We start from the raw sequence: 16,297 nt of genomic DNA, 5'->3' as shown, positions 1-16,297 counted from the left end.
GTCCTAGTTAGAAATAAAAAAGTCGTGAACAGGTGAAGGTGAATTGGATGCGTAATTCTTAACAGCCTCTCACGTTGCACAATTCAACAAACCTTGGTAACCAATTTGGCTAAATAACTTATATGTTCGGAAATGTGCCCCGATAACGTCAGCTTATGGTTTAGTTATACGTTGTAATTATCGGATCTGTTTCAACTAATTAGTTAACCTGCTCTCGTGCAGACACGACCCAGGGCAGGGGAGGTACCAGTACAGTACCTCAGGTTCTGCTTCACGCTGCCTGATTATAGAAAGTAATTAGTGAAAGCCTGATTACCATACTACCTGGCTTCACAAGTCTAATAGAGTTACAGTATGAAGTGCTATATCCATTGATAACATTATTCTGTTCGTGTTCAAAAATTGTTAAATAGTTTATCATTTACTGAACGTTAGCGAAGTTTGTTACTCGAGGGTATGGAAGTTTCATTTCTGTATACACGTCCGCACGATATATCGAGAATGGACAAGACCTATAGGGAACATCGAGTTCGATGGTGGTTCATCTTATTCCATGGGATTTGGCTGAGCGTCATTGAATCTTATCACTTAGTAGGTTGGCACAGTTAGACTTGTATAAACTTGTCATTTTACATTCAGTCTCAGCCAAACTTTTTACATAACACAGCATGACGTACTTTGTTTATTACAGACTTGCAATCGCTGAATTTATTATATTATGTAAGTTTTTATGAACGGGAAATTCCTTTAGCCATTGTAGTATTTTTTAAATAATTTCAAATAATAGCAACTCGGAGAAAAATTGTAGGCTACTGAACCCGGGCCAAAGTGCCCAAAATAACAGTACGGTACGTACAGAAAAATTAGTTATTCCAAACAATGTGAGTCGACAATTAGTGTCAAAATCATAGACCACGTACATTTTTGGCTAATAAACACTTGCCAAAGTACTTATGTCAAAATTTTGAATGTGTTTGTTTTGGATTTGCGACGCCAGTATGTCTACTTAATGGATCACACTGCCCAAACTCAAGAATAAAAATCAATTTTATTCACAGGTCCCTTATACATTCCATGTATTTTCTTATACATTATGCCTACACAGAACTTTAAATACTAGATTTCAAATGAAATGCATATTAAATTCAATTTTATCTAAGCAATTAAAAAGATGTTAAATTCTTTTAGTAAGTCTGCCAGTTAATGAAAGATTATATTATTAGAGAGCACGCGTGTACACGCATAGCTTAGTGTAATTAGTGATTATATGGATTTCACAGTTTGCAGTTAATGCAAATAGACCATTGTAGTATTGTAACATTTTTTATTTCGTTAAATTTAGCAGCATTTCTCGGTGTACATGAAATAATTCTGATATCTGGGTCGTCTCATCGCTCAATTAAACAATTGGGTCTCTGCAGGGAGGAGGAGATAACAGTTGTAGACTTTTCTCGATTCGAATACATCAATTAGCGTTAGGTGAGTTACTGCAAACTCCTTTTGAGTATTGTCTTCCAGCTTCTTCTGCCATGTAATATCTAGTTTTATATGAAAAGTTCTAATATTTCTTTCCACATTCCAGTTTATTAATGATGGTGCAATTTTAAATCATTACATCTGAGAACGAACATGATAGTATATATAGGACATCAAAGACAACATTATTTTTGTCTTAACATTAGCGCAGTGATTACAGCGGTTATCACAAAGTGACATGACGGAGCATATCTGTTAGTTATATAATTACACATTTATCACAGCTACATTACACATCAATGTCTCCGTGGTATTAGGTTCTGTATCCCTGACCCAAGGTTCGGATTAGGATATGCCTGAAGGGCCCCTGTCGAAAAGACACTCCAAGATTCCCAACCCATATACCATTAGACACCTAACAAATCCCTCTTACAACTGACCAAATACAAACAGTGTAGATATTTAAACACCATCGTACTAACAATACATTGAACTCAAAGAACAAATTACAATTATTCATCCCAGTATATGACACAAGCTTAACCCAAAAGAGAACTATGAAGCTGCATGGGATTGCTCCCAAGCCAATAAAAAGAAGAAAGAGCATATCTGCTCCTTGCATGATAAGAGAACGTTGGGCGACCTTTATCTGCAATTTTGACATTGATGACGGTCCTCAGGTTGTGATAAATTTAAGTTCGAATTCAAATATTTTTACTGTAAAAATACAATGTTTTGCAATTGTTAGTAACAGTCAGATAGAAGTTACTAGGTACCAATCTACAGTACTAAGGGCAGTAATAATATTACATTTCATACTCTGCAGTATAGTATTATAGGTATTAGAGTTTTCCCCTTTTTTATTAGTTCATACTCACAGAATAGCATTAGCATATTTTATATGTTAAACAACATAGATAAATAGTTATAGTTTGGCGATCCTTATTGTGTTTTACAAGAACGTATAGTGAAATACAAACGTCGACTAACCCGTTGTGTTCTACTTATATAATTTTGTGTAGGAAAATAAATTTGTCACTAATTTTGTAGCACAAGGTACTCAGTAGAACATAAACTGAAGAATTACCATTCTAGTGAGAACTGTCTGGAACGGTCAATTTTTGTGTTAATTACGTCACGGTTAAAATTACAGTCCAGTACACATTTTTCAATCACGGGGGTTTTTAATTTTGTTTCTGTGAGTTAATACTGCAATTATGAAACTGTTATGAAACATATAAATGACTGATTGCATCTCGCAGTACATGTTTTATTTAAATAGTATTTTTATTTTCAGCGAATCTTTGACAGACGTGTGCATAATTTTTTACACGAAACTCGACTAAAAATAAAACGTTAATTGTGTTTAAACCACACCGTACCTCGTCGTTATCTCTTGACGTGTCTTGTTAATTGTTTTCCTGCGGCGGTTTTTAAATTGGAACTGTGTTACAAACCGCCAATGAGTAATTCAATTATAAAGTGTATAGTTACTCTCGTTAATTGGCTCTCGAAGAATGAAATATTTGCAAAGGGGCTGTTTAAAAGTGGTGTTCCTGAGTCATTAGTTTTGTCTCGTCAAGATCACTTGAGTAAATGTACGAGTATAACATCTTTTAACAAATGTCAATTTAGAATTCCTTTAGTCGATTCTTAAGTCGAATTTATTTATAACTTACCGTACTCGTGATAACACGCTTTATAATTTATAAATCCCTGAAATGCATTTGAAAATATTGTTTTCCAACACAGGATGGAAGATACATAATCGACCGTGATTTTGTCATTTCACCATTAACAACTGATAATATATTACACGCTTTTAATATTAATAATTTAACACGGTACTTTGTATTAAAAATGCTTAGTTTTAGTCTTTAAATATCCCCAGATGTGTAAGAATAAAGAGAAGCCAGTATTGTATACAGCACGCATATTACTATTTGGAGCTAATGTACCGTGGATTCTGCCTCGGTTCGAGCGGACTTGATCGATATGTAATGGGCCTTATAATGTCGCCAAGTAGTCAATTGTTCTGTGTTTGGCAACCCCAACAGTTGTTTCAGATATTTATTGACAGATTTACTGTCTCACGATCTATGTGATTACTAGATTATAACAAGATAACGTCATGTTGTATTAACCATGTTATATTAGCATTGTTATATATTTTAGACATGGCATAATATTTAAATTGAAATAATATTGGTAAATGAAAATAAATTGTTGGAAACACATAGTCTTTTATAAATTTTTCAAAAACTATTGTATGTGCAACTGTGTTTTTACATTGTATGCATTGAATATTTTCTTTTCGTACTACTTCTAAACCCAGGACTTTTCGTGAATCCGCAACGTTCTTCAATTAAAAAAAAAATAAATCTTTTGAGATTTTAACATGTGAAATGTTTATTCATAGTTAAAAGGAAAAAAATGAGTGGAAAGTCAATGTTAAATGTCGGTGATTTCAACGCTGTAGTATCGTCCTTATCTCACCAAAACTTTTATTATTTGAACACTGCTAGAAAACTTAACTTAATAAAGAAAAATGTGAATATGTCATGTTACAAGATATCTCAAGATAGATTTCATTTGGAGAATAAGTTTTACATGCAATCTCATTTCTATATTGACATTATGAGTTGTATTGTGGTGCATGTCCAACTATGAAATTCTGCTGAGTGTTATTGAAGCCTATCAATCAGTAGGCTGCCAATTCCTGTTATATCTGCCAGTGGGGAGTAAAAATCTCTTTTATGTATGACTCTCTGTCTGTCTATCTCTCTTTAGGACATCTCGAGAGTGAAATGAGCTATAGGTTTGAATTTTATATGCATCTTCAGCGAAGCCTGTTGGTGTGACGTACTGATACCTTATATTTATTAGAATAAATAAAATCTTACAATAACTAATATCTGATTTCTTGTTGATGTAGAAACTTTGTGGTACTTTACGGTTTCTCTTGATCTCAGTTCACACAGGAAATGTACTTATGCTTATTGCAAAAGGAAACACAAGTAGAAATTGAAGCTATGCAGAGGAAATTTTTTCTGGAAGTTCGGAAGGTTTCTGGAGTTTGCAAAGATAGATTCGTCAGAAACTTGGTTAAGAGCTGGCTGCAGTGAAATGACTGAGTTTTACCTCATAAGAACAATGTTAAACTTCAAACACTTTTATGGCCTCATCTTTGGTTGAAGAACAATTACTCAATTTTACAGATATGATCAATATGCATCCTGTAATAATTGAATTACAAAACAGTTTGACATTTCATTTAAATAAGCAATAAAATTATTGAAAAACTGAAAGCGGTTGGATGTGTATTATTTGTAGTTTTCACATAATTTATTAATAATATATTATCTTCCACTATTCCAAGATTGAAAATAAGCTTGTAAAAGTAACTGATGTTTAATATTGGTTTTATAGGACTAAAATCAAAATGGATCCCAGTATAGCCAGTTCTTATTATTTTCTAGTTGAGTGTTTCAACAAGTATATTTAAAATTACCTCTCTGTGTTTGTTTCTCCCTACGTGTATGTGTGACTTAATAAGAAGTATTGGCAGTATAGCAAGTAATTATTTCCAAGAGTTACTAAAAAATCTAAAAACAAAATCAAATTTTTATACCTTGACTGTACTACACACAACTGTACTGTACAGTACTCTGGTATGTCTGCACAAGGTTGCAATGAGCCAACTCAGACAGCTTGTTTTGTTTTTCTATTTGGCTAACTGTGTCAAAATTTTACAGAAAGACACTACCTTACAGGAGGAGTTGGAAAAGTATTTATAATATTTAAATATATATTAAATATATTTTAATATTTAAATATTTTATCTGCCACTGTTCCAGGGAGTGTAATGTGCTGAGCGCCGCTGTGTGACTAAGACGAGAGATGGCAACTAGTGGTGGAGGGGGAGGCGGGGTCTGTCATGGCCACCGCCGCCAGGAGTCCATGTATGCCATGACTGGGCTCTACTCGGAGACCACAGACACAGAGGACTGTAATAACACAGACACGGATGCTGGTACCAGCCGCAGCCCAGGGCCGGCTCCCTGCTACGACACAGTTGTCAAGTGTCACAGTCGCAATCCCTCCTCCGGCCTCGTCGACAAGTACGTATACACTCACAATCACAAATGTTACAGAGACACAAATTCAATAACTGGTGAAGAAACAAATTCTTCCATAAGTCACAAATTTTTCATTCATGGTAATGAATTTGGTTAGTCAAACCAATATGTAGAAATAGAAGAAACAATTTTTCACAATAAAAATCATTATGTGAGGGCTCATAGATCACAGCTGCAGACACTACAGCATGGTGTGCCCCAGGGGTCTATCCTGGGACCTCTATTGTTTTTATGTTATATAGGAGGTTTGCCAGGGGTGATGGAGGGGTTGGATGGTGCTGTATGTCTGTATGCTGATGATTCAAATGTTTTGTTTTCTGGTCAGAAGCTTGAGAATATTGAAATTTCATCATATATTGGTTCTAAGTAGGATTAAGGATTTTTTTGACAAAAATAATCTTTTATTAAATTCAGATAAATCTAATTATATTTCTTTTTCTACAAAGCAATCCAGATCAAATTTAACCTGTGACATTTTTCCAAACAATTACAGACTTAAAAAAGTAGACCACACAAAGTTTTTAGGACTTATAATAGATAAAAATTTAGCTTGGCATAAACATGTAGATCATGTTACTTATAAGATGTCTACTGGTCTATATGCATTGCGACAAATGGCAAAAATTAGTAATTTACATACACTGAAATTAATATATTTCTCATTGATCCACTCACATTTAGCTTACGGAATAAGCATTTATGGAGCAACAACAATAAGCAATTTAGATAGGCTATTGGTCCTACAAAAAAAATCTTTGAGAATCATGAAAAATTTAAGATATACAGATTCTGTTTAACATATTTTTTCTAAACTTAGAATTCTGACAGTATATGGTTTACACATATTTGAATCAATAATTTATGTAAAACAATTTTTTGATCCGATACTAAAAACCAATAAACATACATATAATACTCGTTTTAATACAGATGTCGATCAACACATGTCTATTATACACATGTCTATAAAACACAATTTCGAATTTTACAAAAAGAAAACACTTGTATTACAGAGGTGTTAGATATTTACATAATTTACTAACAAAATTTATATTGGAAACAGATCTGTTACAATTTAAAAAAGAAGTCAAGGAAACTTTAATTAATTTGTCTCAATATTCTTTTGAGGAATATTTCAATACAATAACCGATTAATTCATTTAAAGAAGAATTGAAGTTAAATTGTTAAGATGTTACGATTTTTTTTTTTACTTATATTTTAAAATTAATATTAAGAATCAAGAATCATTTTATTGTCGTCCCACATTACAATGCCATGACAAAGTCAAAGAAATTAGATAATACTAGAATACTAGGTTTAGCACTTATGGTCATAAGTACATGTCAGAAAACATAAAAAACTAAATTAAAATACAATGTCAATACTGCCTGATAACATCTCATCAACAGAATAAAAAGCTTTTTTCTTAAGCCATCTTAAAACAACATTTTTAAAAACTTTACACGTAATATCTCTACAGCCTAATGGTAACTTATTGAAGAGCTTTTTCCCAATATACAAATACATTTGCTGGGTTTTGGTGAGTCTAACATATCTTAAATCTATAAGATCTTGGTACCTTGTATTATAATTATGAGTGACACTTCTCAGGTTAAAAACATCTAGATTTTCCTTTACATATACCAAACATTGAAAGATAAAAATACACGGCAAAGTAAGTATACCGTGTTCTACAAAAATAGGCCTACAAGAATCACTAGTACTGACATCAAAAACTGTGCGTAAGGCCTTCTTTTGACATAAAAAAACCTCATTGGCACCACTTGAATTGCCCCAAAGTAGGGCACCATACAAAAGGTGGGAATGAAACAGCGCAAAATATGCCTTAGTAACTATGGTAGAGCTAGTACAAATTTTACGTCTTTTCAGTAAAAAAATTACTCTAGACAGGCGAGAACAAAGAGCATCAGTATGACTTCTCCAAGTAAGCCTAGAATCTAAATTAATTCCCAGTAACTTTATTGATTTATTGTCAGAGTATTTCCTTAAACTAAAAACAATATGCTCCGTCTTATCCTCGTTAACATATAGGCAGTTGGCATCAAACCAGAGGTAAGACCTTTCCCTCATATAATTTATTACTACAGAATTAATGTCAGATAGCTTATTAGAACACATTAGTGTGGTGTCGTCAGCATAAAGAACACTCTTATTAGGTACAAAATTGGGAAGGTCGTTGATAAAAACTATAAACAGAAAGGGACCCAGGACAGAACCCTGGGGAACCCCACTTTCAACCCTTCTAAGATCAGATCTTTGATCACCAACTTTGACCAACTGGGATCTATCTAAAAGATATGAGGACAACAGTGACAACTCGTTGCCTCCAAAACCATAGTAGCTCAATTTCTCAAGCAATACCTGATGGGGCACAGTATCGAAAGCTTTGCTTAGATCTAGTAATAAAGTGCTGGCTTCCTCACTATTTTCAAAGCTATTCAAGATAAAGGATACAACACTTTCAACAGCTTTAACAGTAGACAGATTTTCTCTAAAACCAAATTGGGCAGATGAGAGCAGATGATTCTGCTCAAAATAACATTCCATCTGAGACTTAATGATACTTTCGACCACTTTAGATACAACAGGAACCAGCGCTATAGGTCGATAATTACTAATATTAGATCTATCCCCTTTTTTATATACAGGCACAGTTAGAGTAAGTTTCAAACAATGTGGGAAAACACCAACTGCGAGTATCCAATTAATAAGAAAAGTGAGGGGATACAAGATTACATCTATTATTGTCTTTAACACAAAGTTGGAAAGACCAAAAATATCTTCAGATTTTGAATTACTGAGCCCAATAACAGTTTTAAAAACATCATCAGAATTCACAAAATTCCATTTAAATGGCAGTAATTGAGGATTCTTTATAACACTAGACTCTAAGATTATTAGTATTTAGTTTCATTGTAGTGAAACTATTCTTTGTACCTTGTACATATTACAGAATAAAGTAGTTTGACTATGACTGTGACTATGCTGTATTCAAATATTGAGTACACTCATATTACACTGAGTATTTCTGAATTGCTGCTGGAAACTTTCAGAAAAAAGATTCTATGAAGAAAAATCTTACTGGTATTACTCAGTAGTATCAATGGGATACCAAGGAGTGTGTTATGGGGTTTAATCAACCCCATGAGATCTTATATAGAGACCCTAAAGCATAGTCAAAGAGAAAAATTTCTTTGAAAAATTAATACACTTAACATACAGTAGCTTGCAATCTTGGGGTTTTCCATTTTGTGTTTATACTATCTTGGTACACTACTCCCTGTTTGAGAATTGTGGATACAGCACTTTGTAGTATGGATATGTTATCTAAGTTCAGCCATAATCTGTTTTTCATCAGACACAAAGTGTTCACATTGTAAAAATAACTAAAAGTCGTAGTTTTTCCTGTGATAATTTGTTGTAGCATTTTTGTTGAAGTAGGTCTCTAAAAGTTACAGACACCATTTTTTGTCTCACTTCATCAGAAGTCACTCTAACAAATTATATAACTTTCAAAAATAATGATGGTGGATTAGAAAGGATAAAATGATTTGTCATCTCTGTTACGAAAAGTTGAAATTCTCAGCTTATAGAAAATGTAACACTAAAGTTGTTTAAGGCCGTGAATGCCCTTTTTACTTGTTCTCATAAAGTCTGTCTAACGTTGTGAGACGACTTGTTATGGCTCATAATTACAGAACCTTACCCTGTTTTAGTACAATTGTCTTTAACCAGCTTTAATTTGCTTTTAGTTGTTGCATTCCGACTAAAACTGTACCCAAACAATGTATGAATTAATAACATAAATGCAGAGTCTCCTTCCATATAAGTTCTATTCCATCTAATTCCAACATATAATAAATGTATATAATCTCTCACTGGTACTGCATATATTTCTCAATATGATACAGGCCAGTTCTCTACAGGCTTCATTATTAATTATCTAATATAATAATTATGTTCAAGGAAACCAAGATAGTCAGTTTTATCTCAGGCAGTGTTGTGTTTTCCAGTAACGAGAGAGCTCGCACAGAGGCAAAGGAGAAAAGCCATCCTTCGTTTGCTGAAGTGGCAGCTATTTTACCTCAGGACATTCAAGACTGTGGAATCCTAGCCTGTAGGCCTTTCCTCATTCAAGGCTTTGCTAGTATTAAAGTGAGTACTTTAGAAATTCGTACGGTAATAATTCATTATAAATTAGTTCCAATTCTAAACATCAAAACTTGCACAATTTAAAATTTCTTAATCTTCGGTAAAATGCAAACTGAACATGAAAATAGATTAAGATTGTCACATCTAAACTGAAATATATGCCAGATTGTACATGTTTAAAGTACTAATGAAATAAGGTACTGTGCAGCAATGTAAATTAATTTAAACCTTTTAGATACATTTTAAACGTTTTATTTTTGACATAAAACCAGTGGTAGGTTACACTTAACTCAATAATAAAATAAAATCATTAAAATTTCAATGTATTATCCACTTAAGTTCTTGTTAATTTTTATTGTAGACTATGTTACAAGGATAGAACATAATGTGAATAAAATATTTTTATAACATTTTGTTAAAGTAATATTAAAAAAAACAGTTTTGTTCTTTCATAAAATTCAAATACTTTAGCATTTCTTAATGTTCTTACAAATGATCACTTAAATATTAAATTTTCAATATAAGAATCAGTGTATATTTGTAGTGCCTTGATTGCATCTCTCTGTTTTAAATAATTTACATTTCACTTTTATCAGAACCTAAAGTTGTATTAAACCTTTTAACCATGCATGAAGAAATTTAAAACTTTGCCGAATTAAGCTAAGCACGATCCATGAAAGTGCCGCCAACTAATTTTCCACCATCCCCGTCAGTCAATCAGTGAAGCCTGTTTATAACAGCAATGTGCAATGTATCACACTGTGCCCATCACTTGCATGGAATTAAAATATCTAAACTCGTACTGGTTGAATCTGTGTCAATGTTTTTACTATTTGCTTTGATATAAACCAAATTTTTTAATTTTGTGGAGATTGTTCTTGCCTCTATGGATTGTTCACGTTTCCTCCTGGTTGCACTGCAAACCGGATAGGGAAGTAAGAGTATCACATTCCTCTTGGCTTCCATATTACACAAGTGGCAAATCTCCCTCCTGGTTGCACTGCAAACCGGATAGGGAAGTAAGAGTATCACATTCCTCTTGGCTTCCATATTACACAAGTGGCAAATCTCCCTTCTGGTTGCACCTGCAAACCGAATAGGGAAGTAAGAGTATCACATTCCTCTTGGCTTCCATATTACACAAGTGGCAAAGAAGTAAGAGTATCACATTCCTCTTGGCTTCCATATTACACAAGTGGCAAATCTCCCTCCTGGGTGCACCAGCATGCCAGATAGGGACGTATGAGTATGATGTTACTCTTGGTAACTCCTTTGTATGGAAGGCATTAGTACACCCAGTGTTGGTAGCTTTCATCTCGCAGTGCTCTCAACTATCTTAAATTATATAGCATATCTGGCATATAATATACATAATAATTTTGTCAATTTTTACACTTTAAAATAATTCTTGTAAAAACCTAATAATGGATGATTAATTCCACATAAATGGTGCCCACAAATTATGATATAATTCAATGCACTTTTGTTTCAAACCAAATTTTTCATCCATTGAGCAAGGTGATAAATAACTTATTTTTGCAGGTGTTTGTGTTCTTCCTGTCATTCCTGGTGACCCTGCAGCAGGCTCTGAGTTCAGGGTACATCAACTCTGTGATCACAACGATAGAGAAGAGGTTCGAAATCCCGTCCAGTCTGTCGGGCCTCATCGCTTCCAGCTACGAGATCGGCAATGTCATTACTGTTATCTTCGTCAGCTACCTAGGCAGCCGCCGCCACATCCCCGTCTGGATCGGCATAGGTATGGAAGGATTATTTATGGATAGGCCTATTAAGTTTCACAGGATACAAGTCATACTTAACAACAGTAATTTACATTTTAAAGAATAAAATTTTACTCCAGCTCCACCACATTAATGAGAAGTTACACAAAGTACCATTACTCAATACACATCTGGACAAACAAAAGAAAGAATAACAAGGATTATGAGGGAGAAGTAAATGGACAGATGTCTTAATTTTGTTTTTCCGTCTTGTGTTTTATACCTCAAAGTCTTGTTTTTGTCACAATTTTATTGGCTGAAATTTCTTTAATTGTTTTAATTTGATTAGGTTATATGGTTGATTCTTTTTTGTTATTTACCTTACTTTAACTGAGTTTTGACTTATGGATAATCAGCTAGTTTTATATATGTAGCTATTAAAACAGCTCATCATTGGTACTGTATATATTTCTCATTGTGATAGAAACCAGTTCTCTACAGGCTTATGATTGTTGCGGCATCAATTGGTTTTTGTTTGAAATAATTTTCTTCACGATATAAAATGTATTAAAAAAAACACCAAAATTAATCTGGAACAAGGTTACTTATTCATTAACATGTTTAAACGAGTGATCTACTTTAAAATAGTCCCCTCGAGACTCCAAACACTTATTCCAGCGTTCCTGGAATTTTTTTGAAGCAAGTCTTTCAGAAGTTTTTAAGGCCTTTTTTAGAATGAATATCAGTTGAGTAGTTGCATCTTGAAAGACTGGTGACTGTGAATAATGCTTACTGAATAATTAATAAGAATGTTAATTGTTGTAATTTTTGAACCACTAATTTAATTAAATAAAACATGATCACTACACAAATTTGGGTAATTATCTGTTTATTTACACTGATGAAACCAAACACACAATTTTATATTGGAATATTACTACAATTAACCCAATTTTGTATTGGAATAGTACAATTAACTGTATAAGAATGTAATATTTGTTTTAAGTTACCTTTACGTTGATTTTGAAAATTTTAGCTCAATTAACTAAATGTAATTATCTTAGCGTTTTTTTTTTAAATAAAAACCTCTTTAATATAATGCTGAAAAGACGCTTTTTAATAATGTACATTATTTCTTATGTTGAAGATGGAGCTTGTATTGGCTACTATTAACTTAATTACATTTAAAACACATAAATAAACCAATACTTAAAACAAAAAAAGTTTTAAGTATTGGTTTACAAAAATAAAAGTTTTAAGTATTGTTTTATGTGTTTTAAATGTAAATAAGTTAATTGTTTCTTATGTTTACATTTAAAAAGTTTGAGATCTACTAACTCTGAATGTTTTAAAATTATCGCTTGGACCGCAAGTAGAATTTTTTGAAGAAAAATATTATTTTGCATATTTAAAAAATCCTAAATTTAGTGTATAAGTAAGTATAAATTTTTTTTATAGAATCATTCTTAGTTGCACTCAAAACAATTTAATATGTAGTCTTAAATTTTACAGTTTTTTTCCCACCTCCCACTTGACAAAAAAATAGTTTTCAGAAATGTTTTGTTCTTCAAAATTTTGTTTTCACTAAAATCATTTGCTTGTTAATGTATTTAAAATAATGAATAACATTACCTATGTCTGCATTAGAAAAACTCAAGAATCAAACCCCAAACCTACAGATTTTGGAATACTCCGTCCTTAAAGACTCGTGAAAATATTTAAAAACTTTTTCTAATGTTGAATTTGAAGAGAAACTGTTTAGGTCACTATTCTATGATGATCTGTTCTCTTACAATTGATTTAAGACACCTCATATGACACCCTGTGCAAAATTAAAGAGATCAGATTTAGGTACATATATTACATTCTTCATTCAAAAATCACCCCTATCTTATATAGTAACAAGATTGTACAGATGGGAGCATACTTGTCGAGTAGTATGTGTGAAACAATATCAGCAACATACATTGACGCTAGACAGGAACAGGATAGCATGGTCATGTTTGTAATTACATTAAACTGTAATCACTCAACGACCAACAGGAAGTAACCTGGGAATCCTATACAGGTACTTCCCATGTAGTGACATCATTCTAACTGGCATACTCGTATCTTTCTTCTTTATGTTAATATTTTGCATAGACTATGGACCGTAAAATATAAAAATGCTATCATATAAAACAAATAGGCATGTAAAAAAGGTGCTTTAACAAAATTATTATTAATTTCTTTTTCAAATAAGAAGTACAATAATGTTTTAACAGGAGCGGTGATCATGGGTATTGGATCACTGATCTTCATGCTGCCGCACTTCACCGCAGAATCACTTCACAGTTCCGCCCATCCCAACTCCACTTCGGACAACATATGCAGAGTGGTGCCAGTCCGGGAGCAGGAGATGGACTTTGGCAGGCTGTCCTCAGGTACTGGTTACAATAAATAAAAACCAATAGCTTAAGTCTCCCATTAAGTGATAGTGAGTGGGTCAATCACTATCAGATTTCACCAAAATGACTGATACAGGTGTCAGTGGTTGGTCATTGAGTGCAGACCTAGTGTAACCTGTTTTCGGTACTTCTATTCTGAGTATGTCTTAAATACGAGGTCTGTTCAGTAAATACACAAACTGAGGCCATAAAGTCTCTTGCAAAATTTCATCAATTTTATCCCCTTCAAAGTGTTGATTTTCCTCGATCTATTTCATCAGTTCCGACAATCAGTAAGGGAAAGGGACCGCAAATGATCAATGTTATTATCAACACAGGTGGTTAAAGTTCGTCCCGACGTTGCATAATCCACGGCATCTTGTCGACCATCTTAAAATGCTTAATCCACCTGAAAACAGATGTTTTCTTCAGGGTATTATCACTGTAAAAGCTGGCAACATTTCAGTAATTTCTTGATAACTTGTACAGCACTTCATTAAAAACAGTAAAAACAGCGTACGCACAGTTTGACGATCTGCCAAGCACTGAGGACTCATTGGGTCCCGGTTAACTAGCACCGCCAGAGGGCAGGACTATAGTCCACATCATGAACACTAGCTTGCACAAGTTTGTATATTTATTAGACTGACCTCGTATAGTGTGCAAGGAGTTGACACATACAACATGTTTCTTATGCGTGTGTCACAACGTTTTGATTTGTTTATTTGAACATAGTCTGTTATTCTTTTAAACCTAGTTAGAATTTCTTGTATCACTAAACAATGGTAAATGTCCAAAACACCTGTTATCTTGAAACCGTACATCGCCGCTCGCACACCCACAGCAAACCAACAGGGAAGCGCGCGCCCATGGTGGCGAACGGGATGCCGGATCAAAACTAACTAGGTAAAATAAAGAACACCGTGGTCAGTATACTCAGGTTCATTCACTAAGACATAACATAGGCCTATCCAGTCAATATAAATATATATATATATATATATATATATATATATATACTATAAATAAAAAAAAATAAATAAATAAAAAATAAAAAGTGCCTGCAGTAGTATATACCTCAAACAATCCTTGTCAGGTGCACCTGCATACAAAAATTAGAAACGCCATAATTTGAAACAAGAAATGCCAATTCCACCCGGTATCCTTCGGCTAAGGGCGGGCTCCTAATGAAATCCAAGAAATAACTAAATAATATCTAAAACTAACTTAAAATTAAATAACAAAATATAAACTATATAAATGGCAACAATAACAATAACAAATAAATAAAGAATATGAGCAGGGTATCACAGATGTTGACTAGAAGAAATGTCCATCATGGTGGCCGTCCTTCAGCAGAGCGCAAAAGCGAAGGTTCTCTGCGACCACGCATGATGGAGAGATGACAGGAGAAAAACAACTCATCTCTTGGACCTCATCAGTGAGGGGCCGTAAACTTAGCCGCACATGTCAGAAGGAAAACAGCTCAGCAAAACTAACAAAACACTTAATTAAACAAAATTTTAAACTGGAGCTACTCCTAACTAGTACACCACGGCTCGGAGTCTTGACGCCACTCTACCGGAAAGGCCAAACGCCTTCAAAAGGTCAGTGGCCTCTGCAGCCAATAAACCACACACACATACACTATATAAAACACACATGAGCCGGGGAGATATAGGTATTGAACCGGCTCAATCTTCACAATTTTATAATGTTACCCAGTAGTATCAGAAGCTATAGAAATATCTCTTACTATTTTCATATATTTGAGTGGTTAACTATTTCTTTCATCGCATAAGCTGCATTTTGCAACAATGATGATGTATAGTAATGTTATAATTATGGTATTTTAAAAGTTTTTCAATAAGTAAACTTTATAGTCATAATTACTCATTTGTTCACACAAATTGGCTAAAAGGTTAGTGTGATATATAGTTCAAGGTTCAGTATATAAAATTGATAACTTTTTCATAAATACCTTTTAAAAAGATTCTGTAGTAACTTAAAATAATTGTTAAAGTACAGCTTTTGGCATTTTTGCTATTTTCTTTTGGTTGTTAAATAAAGTATGTTTTCAATTTCATATGATTTGTAGAATTATTAAAACTGATTGTTTTTTAAATATTAAATATAAATACTATTTGAATTTTTTTCATATTCCATAAAAAAATATTGAAAATTTCAATAGTATACATTTTAAAATTATTTTTTAAACTTAAGAACAGGTTTTATGGCTAACCTTGTTGATTTGAACGTTAAGTATTTATCCTATGTTAAAATGAGACGTCTCTCAATTCTGTAACGAAAAATGTGAAACCATTAAATCCTTATTTATGGGTATAAAGGTGTTTGAAATTA

The 16,297-nt window shown here is 33.2% G+C and overlaps 1 protein-coding gene across 2 annotated transcripts in view; it reads left to right on the top strand.

Annotated features, from left to right (window-relative positions):
- Nucleotides 1-16,297, top strand: part of LOC124362293 (solute carrier organic anion transporter family member 5A1) — a 129,301-nt gene that overhangs the window by 81,874 nt on the left and 31,130 nt on the right. For both annotated transcript variants that reach the window (XM_046816668.1, XM_046816669.1), the window contains 4 exons: nt 5,334-5,597; nt 9,651-9,792; nt 11,332-11,548; nt 13,775-13,933. In XM_046816668.1, the coding sequence (XP_046672624.1) occupies nt 5,377-5,597; nt 9,651-9,792; nt 11,332-11,548; nt 13,775-13,933 (739 nt within the window). In that variant the 5' untranslated portion in view covers nt 5,334-5,376. The remainder of the gene's footprint in view (nt 1-5,333; nt 5,598-9,650; nt 9,793-11,331; nt 11,549-13,774; nt 13,934-16,297) is intronic.

The sequence above is a fragment of the Homalodisca vitripennis genome, chromosome 5, assembly GCF_021130785.1.
Source record: "Homalodisca vitripennis isolate AUS2020 chromosome 5, UT_GWSS_2.1, whole genome shotgun sequence".
NCBI lineage: Eukaryota > Metazoa > Arthropoda > Insecta > Hemiptera > Cicadellidae > Homalodisca > Homalodisca vitripennis.
This window is presented reverse-complemented; position numbering and strand designations above follow the sequence as displayed.